We start from the raw sequence: 14669 nt of genomic DNA on the forward strand, positions 1-14669 counted from the left end.
GTGGAGTTTTGAAAAACACGGGATCAAAGCAGGAAAAAAAAAAAAGAAAAAAAAAAGGAGTGCATGGAGCCAAAATGAGCAGGAGAGGAGGGAACGTAGGGGGCTGGGAAAGAGCCAAATGTGACGGTTTGATTTCTCCATCTGGCTCGTGTTCAAAAGCTATTTTGATTAGAAAAGAAACTAGACATTAGGGGAATGGAATAATGCCATTCATGAAGTTCAGCAGCAGAAAGAGAGAAACACAGGGCGTAAAGGAGCACGAGGAAACAGAAAAAAAGTGAACATTATAATATGTATAAAAAACCTATATCAAGAGTCCAAAATTTTAATTTTGGCAACCTTGCAATGGCAAGTGATTAAATAAATAATAATGTAGATGTAAATGTAGATAAAATAATAATAATAATAATAATAATAATAATAATAGTGTTTTATATTTAAAAAGGAGTGAGACATAATTGTAAAGTTTGTCCATAATAAAATAATAGTAATAATAATATGTATATTATATATATATATATATATATATATATATATATATATATATATATATATATATATATATAAATAAATATAAAATAAGCGAGTATTGGCAGAGTTTATTTTGCCATGTTCATTGCAACCACAAAGGATGGCCAAAACCCATCACAGCCATTTTTATTATTATTTTTTTTTTATTTAAATTAATTTTGGACCTTAAATATGCCTTAAAATAGATCAGAAAAGACCAGCAACAACAAGTGACAAGTGAAGAGAAAATTTCAAAAGGGACCTTATGACAGAGTATTCTATTCGCTCTTTAAAGGATCTATGTTGGAGTCAGGGGTTTGTGGGTGAGCCACAGTGCCCGGAGTTGATGGGTAATTATATTTTTCTGCCACAGACACACACACACACACACACACACAGTCAGACAGCAGCTCTACCCTATCATTAAGAAACCTCAGACCTGCGCACTTCCGTGTGTGTGTGTGTGTGTTTCCCATAGACATTCTTCACATAGTATTTCAGGAGCATAATGCTGGAGAGGCTATGAGAAGTGTTTTATTAGTCTGTGCTAGTGCTGATTTATACAGCAATACCAGGGTCAGAAACAAGGGCAAAGATAAAGAAGATCATTCAAAGTGATTTGGATTTGCCAAAACATGTGGAAGCCCATTTCCATATGTTATAAAAAAAAGGGTAAAATTAGACATTTTAAACTTTGTAAAAATTGCAAGTTCTGCAATGCATTTATAAAAAGGTTTACTTAAACTTTTGAATGTAAGTTTTTACTTTTATAAAGGTCAAAAATGCCCAATCAAAATCAATTTACAAACATTTTTCATAATTTGCATATTCAGATGAAATTTCAAGTGTACTGCTGATGTTAGAAGGTAGTAGCATCAGAAGAGGAGTTATATAGATTAGTTATATATATTATAGATATGTTAGACAAACACAAAATAGTCCTGTTAAGATGATAACATTCAGAAGTTAATATCTGATTATATGTTTATAATAAAACTTATTAACACAGACATGTTTTGAAGGCTCTATCTTATGTAAGATGTTCTGTTAAAGCACTGATCTAGAAGCAGTTTTGGCCTCATCCCCATGATTATGATTTGATTAAGGATGTAAAACTGTTTCTAGATCAGCGTGAATGTAGGATTTAGGAGACATTTGGGGGTAAAATACCTTTCTGCTCCATGGGGAAAAATGACAACACTCAGTAGGGGAGGAGGACCGGGTGCTTTGGAACTACAACACATACAAACACAAAGATGGACATGAATGTGAGGATGAACATGAACACATGAGGGTGCATCTGCTTCCATATCAGAACTGAAAGAACAGCTGCGAGTCACGGTGCTTGTCAAAACACAACGTGATAATATAGATTAAATACAATTAAAAGGTCGTCCTCAGTTCTGCAGCAACTGAAACATTTATAACACCCAGTTCACATCTAGAGTTATTATGGATTATAGACTCTTATTTTGGCTAGAGATGATGATTTAAAGTTTTTTCTCTTTTTTTTCTATTGATGGACTGGAGTGGTGTGGATTACTTGTGGATTGTTGTGATGCTTTTATCAGCTGTTTGGACTCTCATTTTGACGGCACCCATTCACTGCAGAGGATCCATTATTGAGCAAGTGATGAAATGCTAAATTTCTTCAAATCTGTTCTGATGAGGAAACAAACTCCTTATCAGAATAAATCGTGGATGGCCTGAGAGTAAATAAATAAGCACAATTTCATTTTGAGGGGGTGAAATATTTACTTAGTAAAGGGATGTGATCCAGCACAGATGACTGAACACCTGTCAACAACCCATGAACACCCTGAAATAAATAGTGTTATTATAGGAACCATAACAAAGAAATGAACGTTGTTTGTCCACATGGCTTGCTGCAAAAGAGGAGTTATTTTCATAATGACTAGCCTTGTACAAACAAGTAAGAGCTTAATGTCCTTAAAGCACGACATCCAGTGAGACACTCCCTGTTTTTTAAAACAGCTGGATCAAAATAATCATTAAATAATCATTTGACTGGAATGACTACTCGTGCATGGGTAAAAACGAAAGACAGAAAGAAACTTGCAACCTGATTAAAATAGATGTTTACCTGCATCTGCTTTACTCACAGCGAGTCACAGATACAAACTATGAGGCTGAAAATAAATGCATCATCTAAAACATTATGATTTTATGAACATCAGTGCAAAGAAAATGTAACAAATCTCTAAATGACTGTGAAGTATGTGCATGTTGATAACATACTTAGCAAGTAATGTCCCTTGTGAAAAAGAAGTGTGCTTAATTGTTTAAGTGTGCACTTATAGCATATTTAAAATCCTAAAAGTATATTTTTAAGCAACCATACTTGCAGATAATATAATATTAGTCAAGTGAAAGTTTACTTCATGTCAGTACTTTCATTCATCAAGGGCATTTTCTTATTTTCTTATTTTAAATCATTATGTTTTAATAATCTTTTTATCAAGTATTAAAGTACACATTTTGATGTGTTGACTAGCATACTAAAGCACTTGTAAAATACGTTATTATAATTTTAACTGTCTGTAGTGTTATTCAATATAACATTTAACCTGTTAATTGCCTGGCTGTAATTTCTATTACCCTTTTCCCCTATCACATATTTTAGTAATCAGCCTAAATTAGATATTATTTGAAAGTTTATGTTGTTATGGAAATTTGTTATGGTACTTTAAAGTGGGATCCTCCCTCTTTTGGGCAGTGTCAAGTGTAATATTACAAAATGTACAGCAATATTTACATAAAAAAAAAAAAAAAAAAAATATATATATATATATATATATATATATATATATATATATATATATATATATATATATATATATATATATATATATATATATATATTTATATTTTTTTTTTATTTTATTTTTTTTTTATTATTATTATTTTTTTTTCCACAAGAAAATGCATTTGAAAAAATCTGTGGAGTTGGGGTGTCACCCAGTGGCTATTTTTGGTATAGGGACTAAAAATTCTCAAAAGGACTGTGATTTTTGTGATATCAACTTAAAATTTGAAACATAACTAAGTTAGACATGCAGTTTTAAATAAAACTTTTTTTTTAGTACAGTGTATTTTCTTTACAGTAAACTTACACTTCAATTTTTTTTTAAATGCCAGCTTTAGTCATGTATTCCAAAGTGTTCATGAATTACAGCCAATGAAGTTTGTGTATTTTCATATCTATGTTCAGAAATGGGGGTGACAGTTAAGAGGCTAAAGTTAATACAATAATTACATTTAAATGTACTGAACTGCAAATTTCACCATTTCAAATATCTATTTAAATAAATATACATTCATAACATACAAATTTCAATAGAAATTACATTAAAGTACATTTTAGTGTACTATAAATGTTCGGCAGCAAACTTTAACCATATTTCAAAGACAAAATAAGAAATTATGAAATTATATGCAAAGACATGCAATTTTAGTGGGTCACTCTCTTAACACTCTTAACTAATTCCATTTAGTATAAATTTGAACTATGATATATTTTAATTTAATTTCAAATAACATGCAATATACTGTCCGAAAATATTATATTAATTATGTGCTTAAGTATATTCTTTTAAAATAGGTTATTTTTGTAATAAATACTTTTTTGAAAAAAATGCTAAAGTGCACGTCTTTTTCAAACGGCAAAAATACAAAAATAAAGGACAACAAGAATGGATTCATTCAGCTAAAATCAAAGATCTCCATGCAGTGTTTCAGCGTGACACACAGGTGTGTGTTTACCTGTGCTTGTGTTGTCTGAGTTTCTATGTCTCTCTCTGTCCTTTCCTAAACACACAGACACACCATCATCAACATCGTCTACAATCACACTATAGATCAGAGCTGCAGGCCAGTGGCTCGATGTTTACCATGGTGAGGGGTCTGTCTCTGTGCTGGCGTCTGCGGTGGGCATGGGGCGACGGGTAGGTGGGCATGGGCGGAGCCATGGAGATGGAAATGGTCACCCTGCGCTCTCTCTCGCTGACCTCCTGCCTCTGCTGCTGGTCTGATGAGCAGTTTCACACACAACAGACAAATCCGTAAGTCAGTTTTATCAAATGATCAATTATATCTGGAGCAGGAAATAGTGCTGGACAAGTTACACTGAAGCTGAATACTTACTTACTTTACCTAAACGCAATATAATAACAGTGATGCCTGCAAGCACCACTAGTATTTGGAAATGAGTTCTATGAAATAATAATCATAATAATGATGTTTTGTTTTTGTCCTTTTTTCAATCATTTAAATTTTGGTTATTTTTGACATTTATTATTGATATGTAAAGTGGAGATTTAAAGATTTAATGTATCATAGCATGTGGATGATTTTTGTCATCTGATATTCTTCTGCTGTTTTACCCACTATGCATTACACATACAAATTCGTTGATTCTGTTTAAAGAATATACATGCTCATATTACTATAATTGTAATAGTTCTATCCTGTCGTTTACAGTGTTGAAATGAAAGGAAATCTTAATATTAGATTAAAAAACTTACAAAAGAAAATTAGAATTGTTTCCTTGGCAACTAATTGAAATAAAATAAGCACTAAATTACTAAAAATAAAACAGAAACGGCAAAATAAAGCAACCTTACTAACAACATTACTAAAATTTTAAATGAAATATAAACAATAAGTGAGTTCTTTTTTTTATTTTATTTTTTTATAAATACGATAATAGTATATAAATAATACTAAAATAACACTGGTCATTTAAAAAAGAAACTTGATGCTTCTATCTTCGTCCTCTAGAGGGCAGTGTTCACTGCCAGTGGATGGAGGATTTTGACCAGAGGGAACCACTTTGCTTAGATGAGCTCAGAAGGTGTTCACTGGGTGACTGATAACTAATCAGTATTGATTCATGAGTGCGTCTAACCTCTGTACAACGCCCGCAGGCTCTGTTTGGCATTTCGATGCAGCTCTTCCACACACGCGGGCCGAGTCGATGGCAGGAACACATTTCTCTGCAGGTGCCATGGAGCCTGATAATGTCCACTCAGTTTGCTCTCAATGTCCAGATTAGACAGTGCTGCAGATGAAAGAGAAAATCTGTTACAAAATATCACTTGTACATCAGTAACCATATGTTTTATCATCCACGTTGACATGTGGAAGACACATACAAATAGTTTTACAACCTATATTCTTCCCTCTTCAATAAAGTTAGTTAGATTCAGACATTATTGCATATCCTCTTGACTTTAAGCTTTACCAAGATAATCTATGCACACAAAGTGAAACAATAGTCTTCAGTTGATATGAGATATCTATCTATCTATCTATCTATCTATCTATCTATCTATCTATCTATCTATCTATCTATCTATCTATCTATCTATCTATCTATACTATTCTATTTGTGGTTGAAAAGTAAATGCATGTTTTGTGACTACACATATTGCAGACACACATTCATTTCTCGGTTATGAATAGACATAGAGTGTCTGTGTGTCTGGCTGGGATGCTGCAGGCAGTTTTGACTATAATATGAGTGAATAGACGTTCAGCTCCTCTTTCTCTGCCGTCATTAGCACACAGCAGCATTAATGCAGCACAATCTAGGTCACAAACTCAATAGAGCACAACTCTGTGTCTGTGTTATCTCTGTGTGTGCTCCTTTAAGACACACACACACACAAGTGCACACATACACACTTTAATATCTTGCACACTTTACAGCAAAATTACATTTTATGATGCAAATAAGAAATGTGACCCTGGACCACAAAACCAGTCAATTTTTTTTTAAATTGAGGTTTATACATCATATTTAAGATGATAAATAAGGTTTCCATTCATGTATGTTTTGTTAGGATAGGACAATATTTTGGCTGAGATACAACTATTTGAAAATCCGAAATCTGAGGGTGCAAAAAAATCCAGATACTGAGAACATCGCCTTAAAAGTTGTCCAGATGAAATTCTTAAAAATGCATATTACAAATCAAAATGTATGATATTTACAAAATATCTTCATTTAACTTATATTTACTTAATATCCTAATGATTTTTCGCATTAAAGATCGATAATTTAGATCTTCTATGAAATCTGTAAATGTTCAGTAAACTAAAAACAATTTGCCAGTATTCTATGGCAACATTGGGTAAAATCGGGTAAAATAAATGATTTATTCTTGTGTTTTAATCAACTAATATGTGACAATACTTAATATAAATTTTACTTAGACTGGTGTAACGATGCTGAAAATTCAGCTTTGCATCACGGGAATAAATTTATTTTTTACAATATATGAAAACCAAAACTATCTAAATTGTAATGTGTTTTCACAATATTACTGTTATTACTGTATTTTTGATCAAATAAATGCAGCCTTGGTGAGCATAAGTGGACTGCTAAAACAGAAAACAATCCTGCCACCCCCAAACTGTTTATTATCCCCAAATTTACACAAATCCCATTTAAACATGATCCTCTACAACACAGACATGCTGATCAGTGGAGCATGACATCACCCTAACACAGAGCTCTTCTGAGGAAATGCATCACGGACCTTGTTTACACCAGACAAGGGGCGTCTGCGAAACATTTCCTCCAGTACCTGCTCTGTGTCGTCCTGTTCTGCAGACCACCTCTGCCATCCCATACCCTGTTCCCCTTTGTAGCTTTGCCAGATTATTTCTCTCATTTTTGCCCTCTGAGGATGTCTCCCATCTGGGACTGGATTCAAAGGTTTTGTTTAAGGGGAATAAGCTGGACTGGAGTTCTGGGTCTTGATCAAAGACGCCTGACTGTGAAGATGAACCGACCCTCAGATGTAATGCCTTTCACTGTGAAAAATAAAGCTTCCAGAGACAATTTCACATGTCACAGGAGAACCTGGGGTTCAGAGAAAAACCTGCCGGGCCTAATGTGTCCTCTAGAACCAATACACTGATCTGAGGAATGTATCATCAAGAACTTTAAAGGTTTTTTAAAAAAATTCTGTTCAGTAAGGCTGTAATTATGGCCTTAACAATTTGGTAAAAACAGTAATATTGTAAAACATTACTACACTATATGGACAAACCCAGTGACTGGGTTGTTTTGACCCAGCGGTTGGGTTACTGCCCAGAAGGTTGGATTAAACATTAAACCCAACTGTTTGTTGCAAACAACTCAATTGCTGGGATTGTCCATATAACCCAGCATTTTTGGCATGTATAACTGAAAAAGGACTATTTTCAACATTTAAATATTAAAATGTCATTTAAATAAATTTTCGGCATCGATAATCTCATGTTCAGTGTCACATGATCCTTCAGAAATCATTTTATATGCTGATTTGCTGCTCAACAAACATTTATTATTACTATCAATGTAGAAAAGTTTTTGCTGCTTAACATTTTTGGTGGAAACTGTGATGCAGTTTGTTTTCGGGACTACTTTGATGAATAGAAAGTCCAAAAGAACAGCATTTACTGAAAACTGAAATCTTTTAATCAATTTAACGCATCCTTGCTGAATCAAAGCAGTAATTTCTTTCAAAAAACATCTTACTGACCTCACAGACTGACTGACTGTAGTGTACACTCTGTGTCTCTGAGAGATCACAAGTCAAGTCAAAAGATCTAACCTCTGATCTCAAGCTTCATTATGCCAGACATTCTCAATGACCTTGAAAATATGCTTAGTGACCGTTGTTTGAAGGACTAACCTGAGAAATCCCCAACAGCATGTCAGTTTGTCTTGTTTAATTGCACTCGGCTGTATGGATGAGGTAAAAATCGTAGCTTGATTTTCCTGAATTCACCCTAGTTTGATGTTTATTTACAGTGCCACCCTTCTAGTCTTGGGATGAAATGTTCACATCCGTTAGTCCGAGATGACTCATTCTGTGAAGGCCACAGCATGGTAAATAGGGTGATGGTGACTGGGCACTCAGTGAGGCTGGGAACACGGGGAAGGTTTAGAGCAGGGTTTCCAAGTATGCTCCCCTAGGGGAGACCCCCCACTGAGGACTGAACTAATGCCCTTCTTGGTTGTCTTTTTCCAGATAGACATGGCTCCAGTCAACCATGGTGATCATGGTAGCATCTCAGTATCTCAACCTTTGAGCCCCTGCAGCCCATCAACTCACCATCAGCACGAAAACCAGCACTGATGTCCTAGACGGCACCATGCAACTAAACACAATAAAATCACATAATGCAACGGAACACACAGGCATGTTAAAGTTACATTTCACTGATCTAATTTAATTTGCAAGTCTACATTCAAAATGTCTATGCTGATATGCACATCATTTTTATAGGGGTTAAGTGGAAATAAAAAGTATGTTTTGTTTAAATTATCACATAATGGGAGGTTGCACGTTCAAAAATAAATAATGCTAAAAAGTTATAATAGAAAAGTATTAGTATAGTATTTTACTATAAATACTAAAGTTACATTTTTAATAAAGTATGTACATTTATTAAAATATACATTTAAATGTAAAAATGTAATTATTTTAAAAATGAACAATAAAACATTTAATATAAAAGTTTTATTTATTAATAATAATAATATATTTAGGATAAATTATATGATATATATATATATATATATATATATATATATATATATATATATATATATATATATATATATATATATATATATATATATAAAACCAGTTATTTATATTCTTGTGCATGTTTTTGTGGAGAAAACCGATTTGATTTGACCTAAAAACAGAATGTTTCGTACTCTGGAAGGGGTCAAATGAGGACAATGCATAAATAATAAAGTGCATTAAAAAAGAATGAACAGTGATTCTGACCCAGAAGCCTTTCTATAAATCCATAACAGAAACCACAGCAGGGAACTTACAAACCTTTTTACCTACAAATGCTTAGAAAAGCCAAAACCAAAATTAATTCTCATGTTGAGACTGCAGGATTCTTTCTATTTCATTCCTTTGTATATTAAACAGAAAATATGCTAAAAATGGGAATTTTTGCCAGGCAACAATGGATCATCCAGAATTTCTCAAGCTCAGTCAGTCAGTTAATCCAGGACGAGGTAGTTGTGCTGGGAAGGGGGCTGGGAGCTCTCTTCCTCATAAAGCTGTTTGGTTGTTAGTTGTTTAGCAGCATGGGGTAAAGAGCAACCCAGCAGTGATCTCTAACAGCTCTTTCTTTATATCCCTCCACAGTCCAAACACCTCAGTACTCTCAGAAAGAAGGGCATTTGTCTGTGTGGGTCCTTTCAGCAGCTGTTACACCTAATTGATAAACACCCTAAAGTGTTTCCACACTAAACTGAGAAAAAGAATCAAGTTGAGTGAATTTATAACATTTGAGCATAGCATTTAAGTGCAAAAAGGGTTGCACATTTTCCAGGTGATCACGGAAGCAGTCATTCATCAAATGATGCTCAAATAATAGAGATCTCACTTTATAACTGGCCATCAATCCATTCAACCAAGCATTAAACAACAAAGACAACATACAAATTAACATCGCTATCAACAGACACAATTAATTCTTAGTGAATTCCCCCTTCTCCACACAAATCAAGAGAAATCTGGCCAAAGTAGTCACCTCCAATGCCTCTGCTCTGCATAGACATGAATAAACAGCTCGGAAAACAATAGAAATGGTTAATGGAGACTGCTTGTCTACTGATGGTATCATCTAAGATAAGCCAACAGGTTTATTCTGGCATGAGAAGTGGAGATGGGAAACAGAACGGGCTTTATCACTGAACCTTTTCCTTTCCTGATGTTTTTCCCTGCTATTCTTCTATTATCCATAGATTAAACATGGTGGAACTTACATTTTTAATGCCACAGATGGAAAGCTGAGCTAAAGTTGGAGGCCTTGGCGTGGATTCATGCTGGATATTCCAAAACCTCAAACATTCATTTTCATTTTGGAAGTAAATTTAATAGATATTTAAACTACAACAGAACATACTTTCAGAACATTTTATATAGTTACAGTGTTGGATTTCATAACATTCTCAGCATTATCTTCATCTCATCTCTTTTGCTGTAAATATCAATGGTGCAGAATCTAACCTTTATATGGTTTATATACCTGAATCTGAAATAACCTGAAAAAGGCCAGGGATTTGCATCAGTGACAGCAACCATTGCCAATGCAACCAAACAGAGCTTAGATTTATGCAAAAATATGATGTCAGGCATTATGGCAGCTTCCAATGGCAATCCAGAGTGTGGGTCATGTGATCCCCAACTGATATAGTTACTTAAGGGACAACCTTACAGATTTTCAACCAGCTTTGTAGTTTTACCAATTCAGTAGAATATCAGAAGTCTTTTGTTGACAAATAAACTTAGACATCTGGGTGAAATACAAAACTGGTTGAAAAGCAGCAAAGTTGACCTTTAAACAGCAGTGATGCACTTACATATATTTGAATTCAGCATTAATTATTTTCATGTTATGTTCAAGACCTGATGCAAAAAAAAGAAAAATGAAAAATGAAATAATAAAATATTATTTAAAAAAAAATCATTTTAAAATGTTTAAATGCTTAATATCCTTTTATTAAACGTTCAGATTTTTATGAATAAATCATATACATGAATAGAATAAAATAAAATGAATGGCTGAAATTAAATGGCTGATGCAAAATTCAATATCAAATTTCACCCATGCCAATATATCATGCAACCCCTTTACAGCTGACTTGCAAGCAAATGTATAACGACTTGATTAGCAGCAGTAATTTTACCTGCTGTCAGGGTGAACAAACCTTAAGGCTGCCCTATTTCCCAAGCTCAAACCCACCATCTTCAGTCTACAGTCACCCTCTAATCAACAGCCACTGGTTGTGACACAAACCCTGTGCCAAACCCAGACCGTTGACATTCCCCAATCCAAACACACCACACACACCTTCCAACGTGGGAAAGTCTAGCCCTCCAAATGTTATCCATTCATTTCAATGACACCACACCTCACTGAAGACCACCTTCCCTCCTCTTGGGTAACAGCACATTTGGTATTACCACAATTGAAATGTTTTGTGTTTACTTACAGAAGAGCCAAAATAACTAAAGTGTGCCAATTCAGCAAATCTTCCAGGTACACATCATCACAACCATACAATGCTGTTAATAAATCCACTGAGCCATAGAAGAGCCAAAGTAATGCATATTTTACATTGTCAGTATGATGCAAAAGTAAATTTAGCAACATTCAAAGTACATGAGTTAACTTAAATTGGAGTTTCTAGGCTATAAAACAAACTACATCCAGGGAAAAGATTGCAATGCAGGATTTGGCAGTTATGGATAAACTCTAAAACAAAGTGTAGCATTCAAGATGTCACTGTAACAGGAGACATCTACTGTACCTTTAGACCGTAACGGCATGCAGCATCCGAGAACCATGACTGTAGTGGAGCGTCTCAGGCAAGCTGGTCAGCAAGGGATAAGTATGTCTTTATCTTTCCTCTTGTTTTTTTCTCGTGTTTTCATTTGATTTTCTGCTTCAGCCCCCTGGGGCTTGTTCATCACCCTCATGGAATCACAGCACACTTCTCTCTCTCTCTCTCTCTCTCTCTGACTGACTAACTGTGACCCCGGGCTACTTTCAGCTCAGCTTTGCTGCAACATCTGCAACACCCCCAGTCTCCACCCTGTTACCCTAGATGTCCTCTACCCCCCATAGACCATGCACATGGTTCAGTCCAGCTGCAACTTGGGCCGCTATAATCCCTTTATGCTTCACTAGAGCGGTCCAAAGAAAGGAAGCACAGGGTCGCTAATCCGCACTGCTGCCAGTGGGACGCTGGACAGTTAATGCTGTTGGTTGCACAGGCTCATGCATGTTTGATTCACAATGATCAGCAGTTCAAGGAAACTTATAAAATCAAATAACTAATTTGACTTTCCAATAATTATAAACAGTGGGACACTTTTAAAACTCTCTTATTGACAATCTGACATCAACTTTTGGCTCAACCAATGGTGCAAGTTTGAGGGCAGGACTACGTGTTTGTCCAGATAATTGTGGACAAAGCAGTTTGGGAGATCTTTTGGGGGTCTTCAGTGGTGCAGAAATTACAACTGCTTTTAAAAAACATGTATAGCTTTATTGATTTCCAGGCTGGAACAATTAAAATGTTTCCAAATATGTTCCCTAAATATTAATCAATAGTAGAATTGCATTACCATTCGCTAATGAAGCTGGAAGACTATAGTAAGCTTGTTAAGACTTCTGGGGACACCAATATCCAATGTTAGGGATCTAAAACAACATATTCTAAACAAAACAATTACATCTGTAACTTTCTCCTGGGCACCAGACTAAAGTAACTGCATCCTGTCTATTGATAATACTGTAAAGACCCCCCAGTGAAACAATCCGTAAAACAAGGAATTGATCTTCTTATCGCTCTAAAGGAACCAGTATGCAGTTTACAACCTATTGTTTTCAGACACAAATTAAGGTGGAAATGGCTCAGTTACTGGAGTAAATGGCTTGTATTTACTGTGAGTTGTGGCTAGTGTGCTAATAGACTCGTATATATGCCTGTGTGTGTGTGTGTGTGTGTGTGTGTGTTATGTTAGCTGGTACACCAATCACTGCTTTGTCATGGTGGTGTAGAAGATTCAGAGTTGAGGCAGATGGTAAACTGCTGCAATCCAGCTCTATAACCTGGCCTATATGACAGAAGAAAAAAAAATACAAATTGCATTTCCTTGGTGTCTCAATTGTTTTTTAAATTGTCCAGTTTTGTCAAGACACCTAAATCTGCAATCAAAAGTTGAAGATTTCAATATGAACTCAAATATACTTCAAAAATACTTATAAAAACAATGCTATTCACATGAATTATATAGCTCTACTGTATGCTAACACCTATTTAATTTTAGGAGAAACTTCTGAAACAAAGGTTATATAATTATCCTGCTCCCTGGAGGGTCTCAACTGCATAAGTATTGCTGACTAAATGAGAGGGGGCTTCACAGTGCTTTGACACACGTCTCAGAAAGATGAGGACACTAATTCTATGCTGATCACAAACACAATTATAGAGAAAGAGAGCGACAGAGAGAGAGAAATCCAAGCCTCTGTCTTAATCTCCTCTAATCCGACTCACTCTCAGCCTCCGCTGACCTAAACTCCATCATGACCAAATGCTGGATTGAGACCAGAGTGTTTAAAAATACAAAGACCTTACAGAGCTGTTCTCACCTGGGACAAAAGAGGCGGGGCTTGTATAGAAGGAAGTGCATGTGTGTGTGTGTTAATAGAAGTTCAAAATTCCTTGCATCAGCAAACATTTGACAACGTTGAATTGTTGGTTCCAGATATGTCCCATACCTGACATGCAGTTTATGCTTTTAGAAAATATGTTTCGTATGCTTACCAAGACTACATTTATTGATCAAAAATGCAGTAAAATATTAATATTATGAAATATATTTAAAATAAATGTTAAAATAACTTTTCTATAACTCCAGTCTTCAATGTCACATTATTTTTCAGAAAACATTCTAAAATGCTGATTTGCTGCTCAAGAAACATCTCTTGATATTCTCATTGTTGAAAACAGTCATGCTGCATAATATTTTTGTGGAAATGTTTATCTTTTTTTTCTTTTATTTATTTATTTATTGAAAGTTCAAAAGAAAATCTTTTTTTTTAAAATATTAATATTGGAACATCATAAATGTATTTAATATCTTTATCTTACTGCTAAACACCAATAAGTTTCTTCTAAACACCACTTTTGAAAGACAACCATAAAATAAAGAAATATGTTGGTGATGTTGGATGTAGGACCAGATAGGAAATGGTTATATGTTTTATAAAACATTTCAGCAATATTATGAAAACACCTCTGCCGAATTAAGTATGTAGAATACATTTTTTTTAAGTTTTTACAATATAGTTGTGTTAGCTGGGTACTAAAAATGATCTCCTGTCCAGGATGGTCGTAAATTATTTATCTGCACTGTATACATGGACAAAAAAGTTAGACTGTGAAATAAGTATGATTGAATCAGTGAGAAGCAGGAAAGGGAGGAGCTTAAGTCTCAGACAGCAGGTAGACGTCCAAAAATAACACGTCTAATGCAGTCAGCTATAATTTGGCAGGGTAACCCTCAGTCTGATATGAAGCCAAGAGTGCCTGTTTGTGCGCG

General features: G+C 34.7%; 1 protein-coding gene across 3 annotated transcripts in view; it reads right to left on the reverse strand.

The window, feature by feature from the left end:
- nhsa (Nance-Horan syndrome a (congenital cataracts and dental anomalies)) overlaps positions 1-14669 on the reverse strand; it is a 92555-nt gene that overhangs the window by 10853 nt on the left and 67033 nt on the right. For 2 of the 3 annotated variants that reach the window (XM_052594231.1, XM_052594232.1), the window contains exons 2-5: positions 5438-5590; positions 4422-4558; positions 4294-4338; positions 1681-1743 (exon numbers count right to left, since the gene is read on the reverse strand). In XM_052594231.1, the coding sequence (XP_052450191.1) occupies positions 1681-1743; positions 4294-4338; positions 4422-4558; positions 5438-5590 (398 nt within the window). The remainder of the gene's footprint in view (positions 1-1680; positions 1744-4293; positions 4339-4421; positions 4559-5437; positions 5591-14669) is intronic. The other variant, XM_052594233.1, reaches the window with a different exon arrangement.

The sequence above is a fragment of the Carassius gibelio genome, chromosome B23, assembly GCF_023724105.1.
Source record: "Carassius gibelio isolate Cgi1373 ecotype wild population from Czech Republic chromosome B23, carGib1.2-hapl.c, whole genome shotgun sequence".
Lineage (NCBI taxonomy): Eukaryota > Metazoa > Chordata > Actinopteri > Cypriniformes > Cyprinidae > Carassius > Carassius gibelio.